General features: G+C 35.3%; 2 protein-coding genes and 1 pseudogene across 2 annotated transcripts; 1 reads left to right on the top strand and 2 right to left on the bottom strand.

The window, feature by feature from the left end:
• Positions 1-3,759: 3,759 nt before the first annotated feature.
• On the top strand, positions 3,760-8,781 carry LOC120159545. The gene is made up of 9 exons (XM_039170119.1): positions 3,760-4,547; positions 4,721-5,883; positions 6,168-6,483; positions 6,603-6,796; positions 6,848-6,956; positions 7,293-7,466; positions 7,741-7,917; positions 8,001-8,114; positions 8,393-8,781. Exons 1-9 carry the CDS (start codon positions 3,846-3,848, stop codon positions 8,726-8,728), a joined length of 3,285 nt encoding a protein of 1,094 aa, XP_039026050.1. The 5' UTR covers positions 3,760-3,845; the 3' UTR covers positions 8,729-8,781.
• Positions 8,782-8,992: 211 nt separating this feature from the next.
• LOC120159601 (probable amidase At4g34880) lies at positions 8,993-15,385 on the bottom strand. The gene is made up of 6 exons (XM_039170176.1): positions 14,865-15,385; positions 14,413-14,627; positions 14,096-14,332; positions 13,807-14,002; positions 13,357-13,631; positions 8,993-9,136 (listed from the first exon to the last, which is right to left on the bottom strand). The coding sequence occupies exons 1-6, from the start codon at positions 15,345-15,347 to the stop codon at positions 9,034-9,036; spliced, it is 1,509 nt and encodes a 502-aa protein (XP_039026107.1). The 5' UTR covers positions 15,348-15,385; the 3' UTR covers positions 8,993-9,033.
• Positions 15,386-16,982: 1,597 nt separating this feature from the next.
• Positions 16,983-24,091, bottom strand: LOC120159544 (annotated as a pseudogene).
• Positions 24,092-24,543: the final 452 nt, after the last annotated feature.

The following is a 24,543-nucleotide window of genomic DNA, read 5'->3' as shown; positions in this document are numbered from 1 at the left end:
GTTGTGAACCGTTTGAACCGGATCGGATTGTAAATCGGTTGAAAACCGGTTCTGTTTTTTTCTCTAAAAAATATAAATCAAACAACGTCGTTTGTTAAACGAACCGAGTCGAACTCGAAAACTTTAAAAGTAAGTTCAACTCAACTCAAAAACTCACTAGCTAAAAATTATCAAGTTCAACTTAAACTTGAAATATAATATTGAAACTTGAACTCAAAAAGACTCTAACTCAAAAAAAAATTAGAAGCTCGATTGAAGCCTGAAATTCGAGCTCGATTAAAGCGAAAAAATAGTTTGCTCTGTGCTCACCTAAAGGCTCTATGGTTTTGAATGTCAAATTACCTCTATTATTTATAGAAGTCAATTGGGATGCTCTTCTATGTTTCTTAGTCATGTGAGATTGTTTTGTTTTCATATTTTTACTCTTTAGACTTTTGTGATGTTCTTCTATGTTTCTTAACCATGTGGGATTTAAAAAAAAATTAAACCAAACGACATCGTTTGTTATGATTTTTTAGCCCCAAATTTATTTTTTTATTATAGTTATATAATTATATTTATTATTTAATATATTTTACTTTAAATATTATGTTATAGTTGATTTGAATCATTTTGTTTCACTTGATTTTATGTTTTTAACTTATATATATTATAACTTGTTTTGAATATGACTTGTAATATAAAAAACTGTTTTTTATTAAATGTATTTTATATTTTTATTTAATTTTTTAAATAATTAATTAATTATAACGTCGTCTGATTCTTCCGATCGATCTAATCAATTCGACCGATTGAACCAATGAATCGATAGCACGACTGATTCTCCAACCGATTCGGTTCTGAAAACCATACGAAAGAGTGACATTTACCACAAAGTATCCAATGCGGGAGTCCAGTTCACTTTCTGTTTAATCGCGTGTTGGAAAACTCTTCCCACGAAAAAATTCAAGTGGAGACAATACCGACAACGCATCACAATTAAAATGGAAAACGACGGCAACCTCTCAAAATTGCGACGTATTTATTACAAAATTATCTTTGGCCATTCCTTTTACCAGGTTTTTGTCTATTTTCCCCTTAAAAAATTACGGGAAATAATTACGTGCGTCAGTTTTAATATACATATAAAAATATTACTGATTTTATTATTATTTAAATAATAAAATTGATAAAAATTTAACGAAAATATTATTATTTTTATTAATTTTTTTATTATTGTGCGTTTTACAACAAAACCGGTAAAGAACTACCGGTTTTGTTATTATTGGACATTTTACTAGAAATATTAAAAAATATTGATGTTTTAGGTAGAAATAATAATATTTTAAGTAATTTTTTATCGATTTTATTATTTAAATAATAACAAAATCGGTAACACTTTTTTAATTGTATATTAAGGATGACATACGGGAAATAATTATGTGCGTCAGTTTTAATATACAGATAAAAAATATTACTGATTTTATTATTATTTAAATAATAAAATCGATAAAAATTTAACGAAAATATTATTATTTTTATCGATTTTGTTATTATTGTGCGTTTTACAACAAAACCGGTAAAGAGCTATCGGTTTTGTTATTATTGGACACTTTACCGAAAATATTAAAAAACATTGATGTTTTAGGTAGAAATAATAATATTTTAAGTAATTTTTTTATCGATTTTATTATTTAAATAATAACAAAATCGATAACACTTTTTTTAATTGTATATTAAAGATGACTCACTGTAAAAAAAATACCAGCTAGTTTAATATTCAATTTTAATAAACTTATTAAAAGCAAATGTAGTAATAAAAATGATTTAGATAGTGTATTAAAAATTATTTTTTTCTATTAGAATATTTATTACGGTTAAAATTATTATATATTTTAGATTTTTAAGTATTTAAAAACAATAAAAAATTATTAGCACTAATGAAAAATATTATTTCCGTCCCTACTTAACGTTTATAAAAAATGTATGAAATATATAACTCTATGAAGGAAGATATATAAAAGATGCAACATCATCTTTATGTTATATCTAACTTAATATATTATGTAATCTAAAAATCATCGAATCTCTGAAGTTTTTTTTTTCAAAAACACTAAATACTCCGTATCTTTCTACTTATACTATAACAAACAATCTAATTGATAAAATAAATGCTTAAATATACAAAAGGTATCTAATGTATGTCCATTTTTTCAGTTTAGTGCCTAATATTTTTTCGTTTCAGTTTGGTGCTTAATTTTTCATTCATTTATTCAAAATGGGTCACGTCGTGACAGACCGTTAGTTTTTTTCGTTAAGTGACATGTGTCACAATATGATAATTTTAAAAAAATTATTTAAATTTTAAAAAAATAAAATTATATATTTTTTAAAAAAGAAAATACAAAAAAATTTGAAATAACCCCAAAACTTTAAAAACTTTCATTTCAACCAATAACCCCTAAATCGTTCGACTGCCCCTCTTTCAAGTTTGTTCGCTCGGCGATCAGATTCGGTGGCGATGAGGTGGAAAGGCGGCGGTTTCGACCGGAAATCGCAAAAATCGAACGGTGATGAGGGTTTTTTGTCGGACTTTTAAATGCCACTCCACCACGAACAACAACGAGTGAAGGCGAGTGGATGACTAGGCTATGATCGGTCCGGGACGACGCTTCCACTGTGTTAGGCGGTGATGACTCCCGACGAGCGGTGGTCGTGGTTGGAGGTGGGCAACCGAATGATTTTCTTGTGATTAAGCTCGATGGTGACCGATTTCAGGAGATTTGAGGGCCAAGTTGAGTTCACTGGTTGCTGTTGAGTTCGGTGAGAGTGGAGGTGTATACTACCACCGATCGGAGAAGGGTGGTTCAATAACGGAATTAAAGGTTAATAAGTTGAAATGAAGTTTTTAAAGTTTTAAAGTTATTTCAAAAATTATGTTTTCTTTTTTAAAAAATATATAATTTTTTTTTTAATTTTAAATAAAAATTTTAAAATTATCAAATTATGATATGTACTATATTTAAGCCTCAAATAAATTCTCCACCACTTTATTTAAGTCCTTTCTATTAATTGCATTATTTAAGAAATTTTACCTTCTTTGTTTTGTACTGTGAGGATGGTTGCCATCTCTAAATTATATTTTAATCATGCCTTTTTCTTATAAAAAGAATCATATTTTTTCTTTCTCATCAGTCAGTCGATCAGACTCAGTAGAGTCAGCCTTGTAAAGATCCTTGCTTTTTCTCAGCTAGTTTGAGCTAAAAATTCAACATTTTTCAGCATACTTGGTTTATAGGAGGTGGATCTGATGCTAACAAATGATGGGTGTTTCAGTGTACAATCATTTTTTTTTGGTTCAATGAACTTCAAAGTTTCTATTTTTAGTTTCGTTTGCATATAATATTAGCTTTATGTAATTATTTAATAGTTAGAGCTAATACACACAAATTTTATTTTATTTTTCATCATTTCTTCCTTTTTCTACGTTAATGATGTCTTCTGCTTTAGTGGTTTAGTGGACTGAGGTTATTATTTGCTACTTTCTCTTTCTTATTATTCTTTTGGAAACTATATACCCTTATGTTTGGTTGTTTAGAAAATGCTGGAAAATTGAAAGGAAAAAAACAGTTTGCCTTTAATTTGTTTTAGGGATTTACAAGGTAGTTTTGCTGAGCTGAGTGGTGGTAGTTTCCCTTTTGCTAAGATTATAAGCTTGGATTTAACTAACTATACTATTTCTTGATGCAAAGTTCCAATATTAAAATTGTAGTTTTTTCTGCATTGTAGGAATTGAACTCTCTTGTGGATTGAATAGTTTAAGATAAACATATCCTGTTGAAGACACTACTGTTTGTCAATCGAAGATGCTCGGTTCGAGTTCGAAGAGCCGGAGAGGGCCAACGGTTCATGTTGATTATCTAATCCACATTCAGGAGATTAAACCTTGGCCCCCATCACAATCTCTGAGATCAGTTCGTTCCGTACTGATTCAGTGGGAAAATGGTGAACGTAGTTCGGGGTCTACCAACACTGTTTCGCCTACACCTGGTTCCGTTGCTGTTGAGGGGAAAGTCGAGTTTAACGAGTCATTTAAGTTACCTGTGAATCTAATGAAGGACGTGTCTGTTAAAGGCAAGGATGCTGATGTTTTCATGAAGAATGTCTTAGAATTGAACTTATATGAGCCGCGTAGGGAAAAGATTCAGTTGTTAGGTACTGCCATTGTGGATTTGGCGGAATGTGGTATTATTAAGGAAACATTAGACATTATCGTTCCGATGACCAGCAAGAGGAGCATTAGTAACACTGCTCAGCCAATTTTATTTCTTAAAATTGATCGAGTTTATAAGGGTCAAAACAGCACTTCATCAAGAGGCAGCCTGTCTCAAGAGCACTTGTTGGACAGGAAAGGAAGCGAGACTGTTTCGGTTCTGATGGATGAAGAGTATGCCGAGGAAGCTGAGGTTGCTTCATTCACTGACGATGATGTTTCCTCACACTCGTCTCTTACTGTTTGCTCTTCAACTTTGGAATCTAATGGGGGTTCACTTCCTCAAATTGAAGAGGTAACTCTTAGCTATTTCCTTTATGATTGTGGATTTGTTTACAAAATGCTGGAAAAAAATTCTGACGTTCTTTTTTGTGAAATGGTCTTATGGTTGGCCTAATGGGAGACCTCAAATTTTCTTTAGTAAGTTAAAATGCTCTAGGTAATATAGTAATTGAGACTGAATTGCAGAATGGAACAGTCAGTCCAATTGATTGCAAGGGAGAAGTCGAAGAGGAACATGCCCCGGCTTCAAAATCGCACCTGAAAAGAACAAATGCAGGGACACAGATCACACAATTGGAACACTCCAAAGTGACTTCATTTGAGAGCTCAGTAGATACTTGTGCTTCTGCATCTAAGTCTTACAGTACAATTTCACCTGTAGAAGATAATGTTGTTACCAATAAAGTTCATTTGTCTTTATCATCCTTGGCTAATGGAAATACACAGGATGCAACCGTGACCAGCATGAAAAGCAATGATCATGAAGATTTATCTCAGAATGCTCATGAAATGGTTGCCAATAAAGGAACCACGGTTACATATGATGTTCAAAGTAAGGAAGGTACATCTGATAGTTCTAAGGCCAAAATGGCAGACTCAGCTAACAGTCCTCAGGTTGCTAAGCGGGAATCTGGACTTTTTAGCGATTCTCCGGTTGACGGAGAAGATGGTGGGAAAGTTCTAATAAATGGAACATTTTCCTCAAAGGAGGCTATAGCTGCTGATGATGAATATGATTGGCAAGAAAATGGACATGAAGGTCCATACTTGGAAGCGAAAAGGTCTTCTACGGGAGATGAACCATTGGATATTCATTCTCTAGAAAATTCTTTAAGCCAAGTGAATCTTGGAACAAAGTCCAATGCCCTAAAAAGTGATAGACTAAAGCATGTGAAGTCTGTTCGATCTTCATCAGAGTCAGTTAGGAACAATGGGTTGTTTAGCAATAACCAGCACACAGAATTGCAGGAAGCTTGTGTTCTTGGGGATGCACAGCATGGTCCTGGAACCTTAATAAACAAATCAAGCAATGAAAATAAAGACGCTAAGGCATACCCCAAGGATACTAGAAGTTCCCTGTTGGATAACAAAGTACAGCAGCTTGAAAACAAGATAATAACGCTTGAGGGAGAGTTGAGGGATGCTGCTGCCATTGAGGCTGCTCTTTTCTCAGTAGTTTCTGAGCATGGGAGCTCTAGGAATAAGGTGCATGCTCCAGCTCGGCGCCTTTCTAGGCTGTATCTTCATGCTTGTAAGGAAGGCTTCCAATCAAGAAGAGCAAGTGCAGCTAGAAGTGCTGTTTCTGGACTTGCTCTTGTTGCAAAAGCATGCGGAAATGATGTTCCAAGGTATGATCGAGTCTTATTGTTCTTGATGTTCTTCTGCCTGTACATTCTTTATCATCAGATTGCATTTACATTTCATATTTCTATACTTCTATTATCTAATTGATTTATTCTCCAGCACCTGAAACTGGATTTTCCCAAAAAATCGGTTGTATCAACTATCAAGCCTTTTTGATTGTTTACTCATGGGGGATGGTAATTCTTTTTGGTGGGAAAAGAAAGGGGAGAAATGAGGAAACTATTATGACTTCTCATGAACTCATATGTCAGATGTATGATGATTACAGGTTAACATTTTGGTTGTCAAACTCTGTTGTGTTACGAGCAATTATAAGTGAAAGTATTGGAGATTTGGATTCACAACTTTCTGCTGGACCCATGGAAAGAAATGGAGGTGAAAAGGAGAAAAAACATGCATCATCTCCATTGAAATGGAAAGAATCCTCTCCTCAAAGAAAGGAGAATAAACTTATCTCATATGGAAGTTTCAGTGACTGGGAGAGCCCAGTTGCCTTTACTTCAGCCCTGGAAAAGGTTGAAGCATGGTTCTTTTCCAGAATCATTGAGTCTGTCTGGTGGCAGGTAGTACATTTAACCCCCCCCCCCCAAAAAAAAAAAAAAACTTTTGATAAAAAGATTCCATAAAATACATGATTACACATCGAATGTTACAAACTTGAACGGTCATCTGACTGACATATGTTCCGTATTTCTCTCCGCAGAAAGAAATGGAGGTGAAAGAGAAAAAACATGCATCATCTCCATTGAAATGGAAAGAATCCTCTCCTCAAAGAAGGAGAATAAACTTATCTCATGGAAGTTTCAGTGACTGGGAGAGCCCAGTTGCCTTACTTCAGCCCTGGAAAAGGTTGAAGCATGGTTCTTTTCCAGAATCATTGAGTCTGTCTGGTGGCAGGTAGTACATTTAACCCCCCCCCCCCCAAAAAAAAAAAAACTTTTGATAAAAATTCTCGTTAGATCATTGGAAGAGTGCTTTCAGGGATGCCTGTGAAAGACTTTGCCCAGTTCGAGCTGCAGGGCATGAATGTGGCTGCTTGCATTTGCTGTCTAGATTGGTAATACTTTTTTGGAAGGAATTAATTGGGGCATCTGAAACTAATTGCTTTCTTGATAGTATATTGACATTTTAATTAGCAATAATGTTATTTTATGCACTAAGAGGTGTTACATACGCACTGAAGTAAAATGAAATTATGCATTTCTGAAAGAGTTAACGTGGCTGTTACTTTGCTTCTGACACTGGTGACTGCTAAATAATTCAACATTTTTCATAATTTTTTTGACCATTCCTTTGCCATCGTTTCAGGAACTATCACCAATGTTAGTTCCATTGATTATTATTATTTCTTCTATATTAAATATGTTATAATTCATCCTTATCATGCATTTAGATAATGGAGCAATGCGTCGCTAGACTTGATGTGGCTATGTTCAATGCTGTTCTTCGTGACTCTGGTGATGAGATCCCTACTGATCCTGTGTCTGACCCCATTAGTGATCTTCTAGTGCTTCCGATCCCAGCTGGGAAAGCAAGTTTTGGTGCTGGTGCACAATTGAAAAATGCGGTAAGCTCTCATTAAAAAAAACACTCCGGTGAGCAATGCAAATGTGGTAATGTGGAGGTTAATCCTTGAGTGAGATCATTGTATATTATGCTATCATAGTTGATAACTCAACCATTCCCCATCTGTAGTTAAATCTAGGTTTGCAAACTGCAAATGTTGCTCCGACTCTTCACTTTTATTGAAATAATTTTGTCCAAGTAAATATAGGTTAACTCTGGTTTCTCTCTTATGAATTGAAGCAACCTTGTTCGAATTCCATTTTTGTGGATATCAGATTGGAAACTGGTCTCGATGGTTGACAGACCTATTTGGTATCGATGATGAAAACGACCAGGGTGGTAGTGGTGACCGACAAGACACCTCTGTAAAGCCTTTCCATCTCCTTAATGCATTGAGTGATCTCATGATGCTTCCCAAGGACATGCTTCTGAGTAGACCTATCAGGGAAGAGGTTTGGCTCCTAAACTTTCGATGCGCTCCAGATTGAAATGTTTTGCTTTACTGTTTATTCATGGTGCTTTCTTTATTTCAAAGGTTTGTCCAACATTTGGTCCATCATTGATCAAGAGAGTTCTTGACTATTTTGTCCCGGATGAGTTTTGCCCTGATCCGGTTCCTGATGTTGTGCTTGAAGCCCTTGAGGCTGAGGTTAGTCATAAAATCATGTCCTATGTTGCTATGATTCTTCGTTTTCCTTAAAGTATCCATTATGACACATTTTTTGTATATCAACATGAGAATGAACTTCCAAAGTCCTTCCAAGTACATGGAGAAACATAGGAAAAAAATGAACATACACAAGTATCCCAACTTGCACACAAGACTTGAGTAACATAGATTATATATGTTTTCCAGTCTAAACAAGGAACTCTAGTTTGAACTTTCGAAGATATGAAGAAAACCTTTGTTCTTCTATTTTGCTTCAGGATCCTGCCGAGGCCAGGGAAGGGTTTGTCGCAAACTTTCCGTATGCTGCATCTCCTCCAGTTTATTTGCCACCTTCAGCATCATCTGTTGCTAGCATCATTGGCGAAGTTGGAAGCCAATCCCAGCTGAGAAGAAGTGGGTCATCGGTCCTCAGAAAGTCATACACAAGTGATGACGAGCTCGATGAATTGAATTCGCCCTTGGCTTCAATCTTCATCGATGGCTTCCGGTCATCATCTGTTCAATCAAAGCCTAACTGGATATCGAAGGGAAACAACTACCAAAATGCTATTAGATATGAACTCCTAAGAGATGTGTGGATGAAATCTGAGTGATTTGTACATTTTGTTACGTCGATGAATGTATAAAAGGTTGAAAATGCTTATGCGGGTAACTTTTGGTTCCTTATTATGTTGGCGTTCCTGGATATAGAAAATATCACTTTAGCTTTTTTACCACATATCGATAAGTTCTCATAGAATGCCATAGAAAGCTAAGATAACATAATGGTAATTGTGATTAGCATGTGTAATAAATGCATGTAAATGGCATAGTATAATAGTATGAACGTGTTATTAAAAGATTAGGGTACATGAACCATTCTACAAGGTCCATTGATGGCTAACCCTTGTTGCTTCGACTAATCCAGAACTGGTAGCTTTCTGTGCTTGAATGAAGGAGGCATCCTGATCTTAGTCACTTGCTCGAAGGCATAGGCTATCTCAATCAGGGTAGGCTCCGACTACGGCCGGAACAATAATTCCAGGGTATTGACCCATTGCAAGAATAGACGAAGCTGAATCAAACGGCGATAGCAAGGCGTCTAACTTGTTTTCTGAATCAAATGGTTGCATTGTCATTATAATCTAAGCCTGCAATGGCATCCAGGACGCATACCGCATCAGCAACTGTTCTACACATGGGTCTGTTTCAATTCAACAGAGTCAGACATTCAATGTTACCGCAAAATTTTATGTTAGGGACGAACTTATAATATTTTGAGGGTTGAAATCAGATTATCAGCAGAAAATATCTAAATTATTTGAGAAATTGAAATTTTCAGCCTCACCAACCCCAATCCATCCCTTGTTGTAGTTATATCTTTAGCATTACTTATGGCTTAGGATGATTAATAGCATATTACCCTCCCGTGTCCTGTCTGGGAGTGATGGGGATGACTCTGGCTCGGCTGGTGAGATCGACAGCGGGTTTGATGCAAACGACGGCATTTCTGTTAGATGGGCAGAGGATTGAGCCATCGGTCTTGGTCCCGAGTGTTGCAGCTGCCAGATTGGCTGCTGCTGCTGCTATGGCTGATCCACTGCTTGACCCGCATGGTGCTTCTGATATATCATAAGGTTTCTGCGTAAAAAAAATGTTACCAATCGTCTAATACCATTCATTTGCATGAAAAAGAATCTTTTCCTTTTTCAACTCGCCTTTCCTTGACCAGCCCGAGCACACCAGCCACCGGGTATATAATAGCCTCTAAAATGAGCCCACTCACTCAAGCTAGCCTTTCCAAGAATTATAGCCCCGGCTTTCCTCAATTTCGATACGACGCCGGCATCTCGAGGTACAATGGATCTTAGCAGCGAAAGTGAACCAGCCGTGGTGTTCATTTTATCTTTGGTTGCGATGTTATCCTTGAGGACAATTGGAATTCCATGCATGCCACCTAGTGACCGCCCAGGTGCTTTGGCCTTTCGCTCTCGGTCAGCGTTATCCGCTTGAGACCACCAAAATGGAAAGTCATTTGCTCATTGAGTCGTAGGTCAATGCTTCCAACTTATTATGTATAATTTGTTAAATTCTTGTATTAGTCATAATATTATATATAAATTTAGTTCATAAATTTTAATTAACTTTTTCTTATTTTTTAATTTTAAAATTTCGAACCTAACCAGATCAATAACAGGGGGTAAGTTATATATTTAATTTAGGATGACCTACATCAGATACTACTGGAATTTTAGGCATGTATCATTTATATCATTGAACTTTTAATTTTTTTATTATGGTACTAAACTTTGGTTTTGATTTTAGTTATGTTATTGTGCCGTTAAAATCCAAACGATATGATGACATGGACAAAATGATGTCATTTTGGCTCAACTATTAATGCTCAAAACGATGTTGTTTTAGACACTGAACTTTTAAACAATTCACTTTTTGGCAATGTGCTTTTTTGGTTATCGCCAACAACTATTATCATCCGTCACCAGTAGTCTTTCGCAACAAGATCCGTTCGTATTTCACTCATTCTTTCTTAGGGTTGATTTTTCACGAAACTCACTTAAAATCAACAAAAAAAAATCCTCCATTTTTAGGGGTTTGCGAGGTTTTCTTAGATTTGAGGGATTTATTCGAAGATTCGAATAATGAGAATCATTATTTCGAGAAGAAAAACAACATATCTCAAAACTAGTCTAATCGAATGACAGTAAGAGGAGATTAGAATATTAACACATCGAACCTTTACATAGAATTTTGTCAATTTTGAGTGATTTTCATGAAAAACCAATTCTAAGAGAAGAAATAAGAGTGAAGTGCGAACATTTTGATATGACGAGTGACTGCTAATGACGTTTAGAAAAATTAGTGCAAAAAAAAAATGAAGTCTTTTATAGTTTGGTGGCAAAATCAGTACACCCTTAAAAGTTCAATGCCTAATACAACATCGTTTTGGGCATCAATAGCCGCGTTAAAACAACGTTGTTTTGTCCACATTATCACAGTGACGGAAAAATTTATCCATGTCATCTTGTCGTTAAAAACTTAAAATTTAATAGTCCAGTGACATAATTGAAATCGAAATCAAGATTTAGTGCTATAATTGGAGAAATTAAAAGTTCAGTGATATAAACGATATATTATTTAAAATGCAATGGTATCTAGTGTAGTTTATCCTTTAATTTATGTTATTCAATTTAATAAATTTAATCCTTTAATTTAATCATATTAACTCTGTAGTGATTGAGTTGGAACTTAAATAAATTACTAAAAGTTATTTAGATCTTCATAAAAAGCAATAATTAAATAATTAAAATTATAAATTTATATTAAAAACAATACAAATAAAAAGTAGGAGTGAAAATGAAAATTACCCTCTCCATTAGAGGTCCAGTGAATACATTGGACACCGTGAGCTTGAGCTCTTTTGGTTCACTCGGATTTTGTCACTCACCTCACCAATGAAACTATGGTGAGATTGGGGGAATTCAAAGCGTAAAATTCATAAGATCCAATCGTACTATTTAAATTGTAAACACGTTGACTCGAGTTTTTGAGTGTAACATAATTTTACTCAAACTCGAAAAATTTAAAATTGAGTTCGATACAACCCGGAAGCTCATGAGTTTAAAATTATTAATTTTGACTTGAACTTTAAACCAAAAATTGAAGTTTGACTCGAGCTCGAAAAAACTTGAACTCAAGAGACTCTTAGACTTAACTCGAACTCGAGATCAGTTCAACCTCAAACTTGAATTTGAACTTAAACCTTAGTACTTGAAAACTTTATATTTCATTTTTTTTCTAGGTAACTACATATAAATGCTGATATCATTAATAATTAATTTAAAAAAGGTTATATATATTATTTTTTGGATTTCTTGTGAGTTTTTCGAGACAAGTATTAAATAGTTTGTTTTGATTCGTTAAGAACTCGAGTCGAATTCATTCAAATAAAATATTGACCGAATTTTAATTAAATTGAACTTGAATAACTTGTAATCCGTCTTGTCTTATATAATTCTAATCGTGCCACAATCACGTTGGGATGTGAAGGAGCTTAAAATATTATATTTTTGACGCTCTGACGTGTTAGCCTGTATGGTAGTTCATATATTTTATGTTAATATGACATATTATTTATTTTTGTACCGTATAAAAAAAGAAGTCTTACTAAATAATTTGAAATGACGATTTTTTATGATAATGACATGAGAAAAATTGATTGAATAATACATGGACGAAATTATTTCGTGGGTCATGGCGATGTCGAATTACAATCCTAGCGACACTTGGTGTCGTATTGCACTCTTGGCGAGTGCATGGTGGTATCGCATGGACCATCATGCGCCTCCCCCTCTCCTTTACTAATGATAAAATTAAAAAGAATAATTATTTGTATAACTACATTAATACTCAGCTCTCCTTTACAATTTGAAGAATGCAAGCTTCCAATTGTACACAATCCGATATAAAAACTATGATTATTATTTAAATACATCACAAATGTACACAATGCGAGTTGGGTGGTGTCGCATGGTGTGAGTTGGATGGGTGCCACATGGTGTTCCATGCAAGTTAAATGGTGTGGCATTGTTTTTCATGCGACTTAGGTGTTACTGTACCAAATGCATTAATCGAGCAAATAATTCTTATTGACCATTATTCGAGTCATTTTTTCTCTCTCAGACCATTATCCTAAAAATTTTACCATTTGAAAATTATAATGGAACAAAAAAAAAACTGTCATTGTTCAGGAAAGCTATAGCTGATGGAGTTTTTGCATTTTATGAGATTATGGCCTTTGGGGTTTACAACAGATTCTCATTTTAAAATGTTTAACATATTCAATTATCCACGACCTACTTTTTCTTGTTCCTCTCAATTATTAATATATAATATATGGTTATGGGAACCTAATTTGCAGGTGAAAACACGCGAGACACTGCATATTTTAATATGGATCGAATCAAATAGGGACCATTTGGGACATTCGATATTGTCGAGAAGGGTTCCTATTGCTTCAACCAATATGGAGGACTTTTTATTCAGATAATAGTACATAATGTGTGTAGGGTACATGAACCATTCAACATGGTCATTGATGGACTGCCCCATTGCTTCAACCAAGCTAAGGTAGCACTAATAACTTGATCGAGTGAATGGAGGTCTCCTGATCTTCGTAGCTTGCTCGAAGTCATAAGCTATCTCAATCAGGGTTGGCTCCGACCCCTTTAATCCTCCGAAACAAAGGCCGAACGGCACCCCTTCGTTATCATATCCGGCCGGAACAATAATACCTGGGAATTGACCCGTTGCGAGAATAAACGCAGTAGAACCAAATGGTGATAAAAAAGCGTCTAGGTTGTTTTCTGTCATTAACTTCTCGAAACCATCTCTCGCCCTTCTTTCTAATTCTTCTATCGCATGCTTCTCTGTCTCGCCGATCCCATTAGTAGCTTCGGCCTCAAGGAAACGCTCTTGGCCATATTCCTCGATTTTTTCCTGCATTACCCCAAGAAACCGAGCATCAAAAAAAAAATCTGTTCTGGTACATATACAACACAGGTACATTCATTTTCTTCTGAATATTTTCATACGTTCGAATTGTCGGACTTTCAAACAAAGATATTTCGAGGAAAATGAGCGAAAAATAAACAATGTGAGTTGAAATACTCACCGCTGGAGTTTTGTTGTTGAATTCAATGAGATCTTTTAAAGATCGCACTGAAGATACCTCAAGGTTTTCTAGATAAGAATTTATGGCCAATTTGAACTCAGCCGTGGTTGCTAGAATTTCGTAGTCCTGGATGCCGTTAATTGCTTCCATAAACTTGGATGTATCCATATGTTCTACCAAAACCGCACCTCTTTCACTTCATTTGCAGAAAATGGTAATTGAAATTGAATTAATCAGTGAAAAATTGGATGGAATTAATATGCGAAATTTGTTATATATATATTAATACCTTAAAGTGGAGAAATGACGCTCGAAAGCTTCACCCAAACCAGGATCATAAGTGAAATCAAAGAATTTCCTGAGTAACCCCAATCTTTTCCCTTTGAGACCATCAATCTTCAGATATTGCTTGTAGCCACCCTTTGGAATGTACTTTGACGCTTCAATAGTTGCTTCATCATTCGAATCTTCGCCTACAATGGCATCCAGGACGTATACGGCATCTGCCACTGTTCTACATATGGGTCTGTTTCATTTCAACAGAGCATGTAGTCTTTACTGTAGGGCAGTAATAAGTATCAAAATACACATTATCTTGCATATTACCCTACGGTGTCCTGTCTGGGAGTGATTGGGATGACTCCTGCTCGGCTGGTGAGACCGACGGTGGGTTTGATGCCGACGACAGCCTGATTGCTAGACGGGCAGAGAATCGAGCCATCAGTCTCGGTCCCGAGTGTTACCGCTGCCAGATTTGCGGCTGCTGATATGGCTGATCCACTACTTGACCCACATGTATCTGCTTTATTATTATAAGGATTCTGCAAAACATTAACAATGTTGATCAAAATTCATTGAGCAACATCAGTATCAGTAGTTAAAGATAGTGTTGTATTCACTAAAATACTTTTAATTTGAGCTGTTATGTCTTCCATGTACATTATTAATAGTTTCTAGAAATTTTGGATTTTAACAGCTAAAACTAACAAAAATTTTGAATAGATACTAACTTAAATCACCGGGACTATTGAAATTGAAGTTTTTTTCCCCCGACTCACCTTTCCCTGGCCAGTCCGAGCACACCAGCCACCGGGCATCCTTTTGCCCCTGAAATTAGCCCATTCGGTCAAGCTGGTCTTTCCAAGAATTATAGCCCCGGCTTGCCTCAGTTTAGATACGACGCTTGCATCTCGAGGTACAACGGATCTTAGCAGCGCGAGTGAACCGGCCGTGGTGTTCATCTTATCCTTGGTTGCGATGTTATCCTTGAGCAGAATAGGGATTCCATGGAGGTCACCAAGTGACTTCCCCGGCGCTAAAGCCGCTCGTTCTCGGTCGGCCGCATCGGCTTGAGACATAGCATCGGGGTTAATCTCCACGACCGCTTTAAGCACCGGGCTTTGTATAAAGATTTTGTCCCTGTAATGCCGAACGAGTTGCTTTGAGGTGAGTGATTTGTTCTGAAAAGCACGTTGGAGATCCTGCACAGTTGCTTCCTCGATAAAGATAGATGACACCAGAGGTTGAAGAAACGGAATCATCAACGTTAAAAAGAGGGGAAATGATTTTGTACTCGCCATTGCTATTACCTGCAGCATCAGAGTTTGTGGGTCAATATTATATAGAACCTGACACAAAGTGCAAATTGACCAAATTAACCATATATATGATACATTCTGATTATTTTACATGCTCATTTAATATATTATTTGAGTTGCATATGTAATGAGTTAAAAGACTCGCTTCATTTTCATTACAGTACAGACAAATCCTGATCCTTGTCCATCATTCACTTACCAGCGCTTTTTCTTCTTCTTGTTCTCAGTGAGTTATAGAAATTCAGAAAATGTTCATACATAAACTTAAAGCAATTCGTTTATTTATTGATAAGTAAAATTAATAATTTTAGGTATAAATAAAAATATAAAAAATAATTATTACATGATTTATTGTGTATATAATAACGACTTTTTTTTGTATTTCGTCTATTTTTTTTAGTTGCCCTTTCGATTTTTAAGGCTTTACCTTGATTAACTCGGACTGACCTACATCGCACACCTAGTTGTAGTGGATGACATTTGCTTTATTCTTTAGCGTTGGTTTATGTTCTTTGTTTTGTTTCTTCTTGTTGTCGCGCTTTGTTTGTGGATCTTTATTAATAAATTTTCTTTCATTGAGAAAAAAAATAAAAAATTAAAGTAAATTATATCAAATATTATTAAAGTTTATTGTTTGTGTCAATTTTATCACTAGACTCTAAAATATTTTAATTTCAGCACATAATTTTCATTTTGGATGTTTGTTCGAAAGTAGTGAGAAGCATTCTTTTGAAAAGACGAATAATATACCTTGAGAATAGTCTCATCGGACAATCGTTGGAGGAGATTGGAGTATAAGAATTTCGAGCTTTTAAATGGATCTTTATAAATTTTGAACGAATTTCATGGAAAAACAATTTGAGAAAAAGAAAGAGGAACAAAATTTGCTTGTTTTGGTATCGATCTTGTTGCAAATGTCGACCGATGATGATCAACAACAACTAGAATAGTTATAGGGACTAAAATTAAAGTTTAATGCCTAAAGTGAAAGTATAGTAACAAAATCAATACACAAACTAAAGTTGGAAAAGAAGATAATCATTTCATCACGCCGTTAACAATTTAATGGCTTAATGCTATAATTGATTTGATTTTTCATGAACCCTAAACCATAAATCGTACAAATCTAAATTTTTGTTGTTCAATATCAAAATCAACAGAGATGGGTATCATTGATACATCAAATAAATTCCCACCCCTAACAATATTTTTTTGGTACTTATAATATCTGTTCAAAATCTTTCTTAATCATTGATAATACACTCATATGTAAACGTTGCTGCTTGAATCTAGAACTTATAGGGAGAATAACACCCTCTTTTATAACTAAGATCGCTTAATGAAAAAAATAAATTTATCGACAATACAAAGAAACATTCCAAAATAAATCTAGAGTTTAGTGTGATAATATAGCCTAATCACACTAAACTCTATTGTCTAATCAATTTATTCTGAGACAAAGAAAAGGGCTTCATTATTTAGATAATATAGCAGTACATAAAGGATGTAGGGTACATGAAGCATTCAACATGATAATTCATGGATTAGCCCTATTGTCTCAACCAAGCTACACGAACTCTAATAACTTGAGTGAGTGAATGTAGGAGGCCTCCTGATCTTAGTAGCTTGCTCGAAGTCATAAGCTATCTGAATCAGGGTTGGCTCCGAGCCCTTTAACCCTCCGAAAGAAAGGCCGAACGGCAGCCCTTCTGTATCATATCCGGCTGGGACGATAATACCTGGGTGTTGACCCGTCGCAAGAATAGACGAACCGTATGAAAATGGTAATAACAACGCATCGAGATTGTTTTCTGTCATTAATTTCTCGAAACCATCTCTCGACATGTTTGCTAATTTTTGTATCGCATCCTTCTTTTTTTCACCGATGCCAGTTGTATTTTGATCGTCAAGGAAAAGCTATATATATATATATATATATAAATAAATGGAACTAATATGCCAAATTTACTATATATATGTGGATACCTTAACGTGTTGAAATGACGCTCAAAAGTTTCATTATAAACAGATCCTTTATCGAAATTAAATAATACATCCCCGAGTAACGCCAATCTATTCCGTTTCAGACCATCAATCTTTAGAAATTGCTTGTACCCTCCCTTTGGAATGTACTTCGACGCTTCAATAGTTGCTTCATCGTTCAAATCTTCGCCTACAATGGCATCCAGGACGTATACGGTGTCTGCCACTGTTCTACATATGGGTCTGTTTCATTTTAACAGAGCATATTAGTCTTATTGTAGGGCAGCAATAAGTAAACAAAATACACATGGTCTTGCATATTACCCTACGGTGTCCTATCTGGGAGTAATGGGGATGACTCCTGCTCGGCTGGTGAGACCAACGGTAGTTCTGAAACCGACGATGGCCTGATTGCTAGTGGACAGAGGATTGAGCCATCCGTCTCGGTCCCGAGTGTTACTGCTGCCAGATTCGCGGCTGCTGATATAGCTGGTCCGCTACTTGACCCACATGTACCTCCTTCAGTACTATAAGGATTCTGCATAACATAAAGAATGTTAACCATTCATTTATAGGAAAAAAAAGAATGTCAACTATATTCATTTGTATGAAAAATATGTTCCCCCCCCCCCAAATCACCTTTCCCTGGCCACTCCGAGCACACCATCCATCCGGCATCGTGTTGCCCCTGAAATTAGCCCATTCAGTCAAGCTAGCCTTTCCAAGAATGATAGCCCCGGCTTGCCTCAATTTCGCTACAACTCCGGCATCTCGAGGTACAACGGATCTTAGCAGCACAACAAGTGAACCGACCGTGGTGTTCATTTGATCCTTTGTTGCAATGCTGTCCTTGAGCAGAATAGGGATTCCATGCACAGGGGACCGAGTGACTTGCCTCTATGACCGCTTTAAGGGACTGGTTGAGTCTAAGGATTTCGTCCCTGTAGAACTCAACGAGTTGCCTTGAGGTGAGTGACTTACTCTTAAAATCAAGCTGGAAATCCTCCACAGTTGCTTCTTTGATTGTGAATGATAATGACACCATGGGTTGAAGAAACAGAAGCATCAAAGTTAAAAAGAGGAGAAAGCTTTGTGGATATGACTTTGTTCACGCCATTGCTATATTCTTATCCAACTCATCTTTGCCTGCATTAAAGCAGAGTTTCTCGGTCGATCTTATATAGAAGATGACACGAGTGTAAATTTACTAAATTAATCATATAATATGAACCAAGTTCCTATATTCTTCAATTATTTTACCAACTTTTCAGCTAGTTTAATGGGGATGGATCGCAGCGGACGAATAGGGACTGTCACATATGAAAGTTTTAAACCTTTATTTAGATTTTTTTTTTAACTTTATATTGATAATCTATTTAATTCCTAAAATTTTACAAGTTTTTTTCTTAAAAATTTATAAACTTGTCCCTTAAAATAAAACTTTACACTTGTCCCCAAGTGTAATGATAGTTTTCCTTGTATTTTTCTCGGTAGGAACTAGGGCTATAAACGAGTAAAGGTGAACTCAAGTATTACTGAGTTCGACTCGAAAACTCGCTAGTTTAAAAATATCAAGTTCGACTTGAAAGCTTGGGAATTTAAAATATTCAAGCTCCACTCGAAATAAAAAAAAATTAAAGCTCGACTCAATCTCAAACCCATACCTTAAATACATGAAAGTCTTGTATTGTATTTAAAAAAAATAACATATAAATGTTAATATTATTAATAATTTCATTTAAAAAATCTAAAATTTTAATATATATTATTTTTTTAGTAGTCGCGAGTTTTTCGAGTCAAGTATCAATTAACTCGTTTTGGTACACTAAGAATTCGAGTTGAGTTCAAGCTCGAGTCTACTCTATTTGATTCGAATATTGACCGAACTTTGACTAAATCGATCTCGAATAACTTGCTATATATTTCAACCATAGAAGGAACAAAAAAGTTGGAATATTTGGATTTGGTAATAATTAATTAGACTTTACATATATAAAATTAAAATTATGCCAACCGTATTAGGAAGCGGTGGTCAAATGTTCACGTTTAAGTTATTATATTTCAGTTGCATGTTTATTTAGTTGATTTTTTCCCTTAATCAAGGTACCAGATTCAATGTTATTATTGAATATTAGCGTTCAATATTATTATTTTTTATTATTAAAAATTAGATGTGATAAGTTTGTCATCTTCGTTGTTATATCAGATTCAACTAAATTAATTTATTTCTAAACTGCTAAATAAATAGGTGAAAATATTTATTTGTTTATTTTTTTAAAATCACACTAGTATATGATCTATTGATCAACTAATTCAAATTAGATATTAGAGAGACACATTATAGGAACGATCCTTCCAGCATAATTTACTCTATTCACAACGTCAGAATTTAAACTCCTGACTTTGCTTAAACGATTTAGTATCTCATTTCATTAGATTCAATTATATCATTCACTGTTCATACATAAAAAATAAGGGTAAAGTGTAACCCCCAGACCGATGGGGGTAGCCCGATCCGATCCGGGAAGTCACATTAGGGCCACCGGAGCAACCCACCGTAAAAATAGCAGAAATTTTAAAACTTTTTATCAGAACATGTAAATTTATAAAAATCATTTATCACTATTTAAAAATAAAACATATTTTCAAACTCGTATATAAATCAAAATACAATTACATGCCCCCTAATCACAAGTACCATACTCTGCAACCACGCCGGAAGAACTCCCTTACTGAAGTCGATAGATGCACTGGTACAATTGTTTTAACCTGAAAATGTGAGTAATAGAGTGAGCTTTGGAAAGCTCAGTAATACAGAACTACCAGATGATGCTGAAGAACGTGCAGATACAAATAAACATATTTTCCTTATCGATTCAGACATTTACAGATCTTTATACTGAGCAGAGATTATACTGATATTTCAGGTAGTAACAAATAGTATTCATTCCAGATGGAAATATTTCGGATGTCTAGGTTCAGGATATCAGAATAGGTTTTCTAGTGTGTTCCCAAAAACCATGTAACTTTTCAGATCTTTTTAAAACATATATATATATATATACCCCCATCCCATCACAACATAATGTGTAGGTTCCCCAGAACCATACACCCAACCCAACACAACATATAAGGCCCTGAGCACAAAGCCGAGGTACCTGCGGAAATTCTTCCTTCAACAATACCCCCAATTAAAACATTTTTCCGTCATTAACGAAGATATCAGAAATCAAAACAGAATTCAGAACAGATATCAGAACAGAATCCAAGTCGGAAATCAGATAAAATATTTATATGATTAGGGAACACACCAGAGTTTACAGATATTATTCAGAGATGCTAAATAATCTTAGCAGGCAGAGAAACACGGATTTTCAGTATACCGATAAAATACCGGGACGTTAGAAATACTTATTGGAAAAGTTCAATAACTGACAGAATCATCAGTTATTCAGAATGTGAATTATCAGGATCATATCTTATTTGGACAGTTTTCAGAAGTTGTATGAAATCAGAAGGGTATTCAGAATCCTTTATATCCATGTCAATTGATCGGATAATCGAACAACTTGAGAACGAAGATTCAGAACCTTAACAATCTATGTCGACTGATCAATTCATTTTCCTTCTAGGGTATTTACTCTTTAATACCACAAATTCTTGTCCGTAGACCATTTTCGGAATCATCGCTGAATAAATATTCCAATGTCTTTATTTCATTTCCACGCTTCCACAATATCATAAAATGATGACGTACTTGATTAATTTGTTCATAACCCATTGTAATTGTACACTACGTAAACTCATCAGAGTTTCCAGACTTATCCAAATCACTTATTAAATCCTCAGTCATTGAGGTTACCTAGTTCATTTAGCAGTCATGTCCATTCCAGTTACTTCAGGATTTTCCAGAGTAATTCAAACGTTCCTGAATTTCAGATACATTGTACTTCCCTTCATTCCATTTTTGGTCTTCGTGGTTGATTTGTCGAACAAACATCCAATTCTTAGTACTGAATACGATCTAGAGAGCTGAGCTGAATACTTCCAAAATTATCATTGAGCCAAACTTGAGAAGACGAACACATGTTCCAGTAATATCTATGCCATTCAAGTATTGACATAGCTTTAGGGTTGATCTATTCACTTAAATTGTTTTCCATTACCTTTAAAGGTAGTCCACTACTTATGCTTACTTGGATTCCTTAATTAATCCAAGACATTTACTTAATTTAGGCCATAAGGTTATTTTGTAAATTTTGGTATTCAGTTTTATTCCATTCATTTCAGAGCTCGAGGATATCCAATCATTCCTGAGCTTGGTGATATTCTTGGTTCATTTCCATTACAGGGGTATTTTGGTCATTTTACAGATCTACGGTATTTCAATCTTTTCCTTCCATCCGATCTTATTATTTAATTCAATCTTATCATTTACTTTAGTCCTTTCGAACAATTCTGACAGCAGAATACCCCCGATAAATTACTCTTCAAGTATTTACTCATTATTCGAATATTTTCCGGGTCAAGTGCCTTCTTAGATTTTACAAACGGAATATTAGGAATTTTCCTGCACTAAGTCAGGATCTTAACAATTAAATCCGTACTTAATCGAGTTAAGTACGAATCCTCTAAGTATTTTCTCATTCAGAGTCAACTAATACTATTCTACCTCTTAAGGGTATTTCCGTAATTTCTTAACAAGATAATTTCGATATTAGCTCTTAACGAAAATAATATAATTTCCAAATAAAACCAACATTTCTTATGCACATCAATATTTTTATCAGATCAATATGTCTGTAAAATCCGCTTATCTAACTTCCATATTCAAATCTTGTCTTTTTATAACACAAGGGTATTTTCGTAATTTTACCCTACCGGAGTATTCTCATAATTTCTCATCCAAATACCTTTAACATTTAACCTTTGATGAAATAAATTATAATTTACAAATCCATGTCTGATTTCTTTATCACTATTCACAAACTTGTAATTTAATTCTAACAATCTTTCAATCTCTTATATTAGACATTCGATTCGTATTCAGTTACAGAATTTCTACCTCATTCATATCGAGTGAATAAATTATTCAACTCCACAAAAGTGACCAACATTATCTTATTCATGCATTTACCAATATCAACATGTTCCATAAAGCATAAAAGAGGTAGTAAAGTATTACCTCAATTTTTCGTGCCATACTGGTCGACCATTTAAATTCCATTCGAACGCACTCGATCTTTGATTCCACTTCCAATATTTTCCTCTCGATCCAGACCATCACTAAAATTAGGGACTGAACTAAATTAATTTGCATTATTGAGCCATAAACTAAAACTAAAAGAAACTATGAGACAAGGCCAAGTTCTTACCATACACTCATTATGCGATTTTCCACTATATTTTCTTTTTAAATCACCACCCACATGATTTTCCTTTTGGGAAATCATAACCCCCATTTTGCAAGTAATTGGTGTGTGGGGCATTGCCACATAACCCACGTGGAGTGTCCCTTGCATGCACCACTCTCAATTATTAATTCTGGTTGTATGTGGTAATGAACCAAAGACCAAAGCTATGATCAAAACTCATTCCATTTATTAGTTTTGTCCTTGCACGAACAGTCCAACCACCATTGTATCCCAAAAAAAACAATGCATTTCGATTCAACATCAAAATCCACTGTACACCATCAGACTCGGCTCGCCCTCTTCGTCACCGATCCGAGCTCCGATGATCGTCCAATGAAGTCAAGACGAGCTATGTTGTTCCTCGCTGCCAACCCGACCTTCCCACCCCGTAGATCTTCTTCTCATCACTCTTGCTATCAAAGCAAATCGTGTCAACCAACTCCTTATCCGTCCACATAAAATCATGTGCGATAGCTACTCTTCGTAAATCTCGAATAGAAATGCCTCCTTTTCCAGCTTCATCAAACTGAAAGAAGTGCATGACCATTTCATCATCGGTCATTTGGGTGCGATTGGTGAACGAATTTTTTTTTCTCCATATGCGTCAGCAAGATCACCGAACAGGATTGTCACAAGGGCATACATAAACCATTCCCGATGGCACTTATGGTGCCCATTATTCACATAATATCTCTCAAACCATAAAATGAAAATAGATTGTATAACGGAATAAAGTTGATTTTCTTAACTTCTTTTGTTGTTTTCCAAATATTTATTTTCTCCACTCACGCCAGATATTTTCTTTGGTTCTTCTTGACTTTTCGATGAGCTGGCCCCATGCAAATCGGTATCACCATTACAAGCATTCTTCATTTGAAAAATGGGGGGCGAGGATGTGAGCAAACACGAACCTGATGAGAAAGCCAGTAGCTGAAGAGTTGAATGAAAGGCTCGGAAAGGCATGGCAGCAGACCAGATTGTTGATAAAAATCCAGGAGGGTCGAGGTAGCGCTCATATCCAGGTGAGGTTGTCGGAGCAGCGGTAATTGAAACGTTTAGCATGATTAGGTGAAGTAGAAGCTTGTGGTGAAGTAACCATTGCATTGATCCTAAGCTTTCCAGATATATGAGAAATGAGGAAGACAGGAGATCTTTTGTTTGAGTGATCTAGACTTGTAATCAAATAATCTTTCCACTATTTTTAATCAACTCACTGTTCGTTGCTCTATGTTTGGCAAAGCAAGTCCCAAAGACGAAGCTTATTATCCCATTGTCATCTTTCCCTGTCATTATCTTTTAAAATCGGTAGCTTTGATGGTGCCTTCCGAGGAGACATGAACCTTGTACTTCTTCCCGGTTCGCTCGTCGACGACGGTTAAAGAACCGTCGACAGAGCAAGAGGCGGCCTGAGCCGATACGCAGCAGATATTCAGGTTGGTGGAGGAGCAATCAAGAGCTACCAAGTGACCAGCAAGCACAACCAAACGTGCCTTGACTTTGGAGTCTTCCATGGATAAGTATGGAACTTGTGTTTCCATTTCCTCATCGTCATCCCTATTATTGGTTTTAAAAAACCCATAATAAGAAAATATCTATGTATTGTGTGGCATTCATTATTTTTAATAAAATAATAGTAATAATATTTGTCAATCATACTCCAAATTTACTCATAAACAATATCAATCTCACTTATTCTAGAAATCTCTCAATTTCATAGTAACCAAGAAATGGAAATTTACATA

This window comes from Hibiscus syriacus, unplaced genomic scaffold (genome assembly GCF_006381635.1).
Source record: "Hibiscus syriacus cultivar Baekdansim isolate YM2019G1 unplaced genomic scaffold, ASM638163v2 tig00111366_pilon, whole genome shotgun sequence".
Classification (NCBI taxonomy): domain Eukaryota; kingdom Viridiplantae; phylum Streptophyta; class Magnoliopsida; order Malvales; family Malvaceae; genus Hibiscus; species Hibiscus syriacus.
This window is presented reverse-complemented; position numbering and strand designations above follow the sequence as displayed.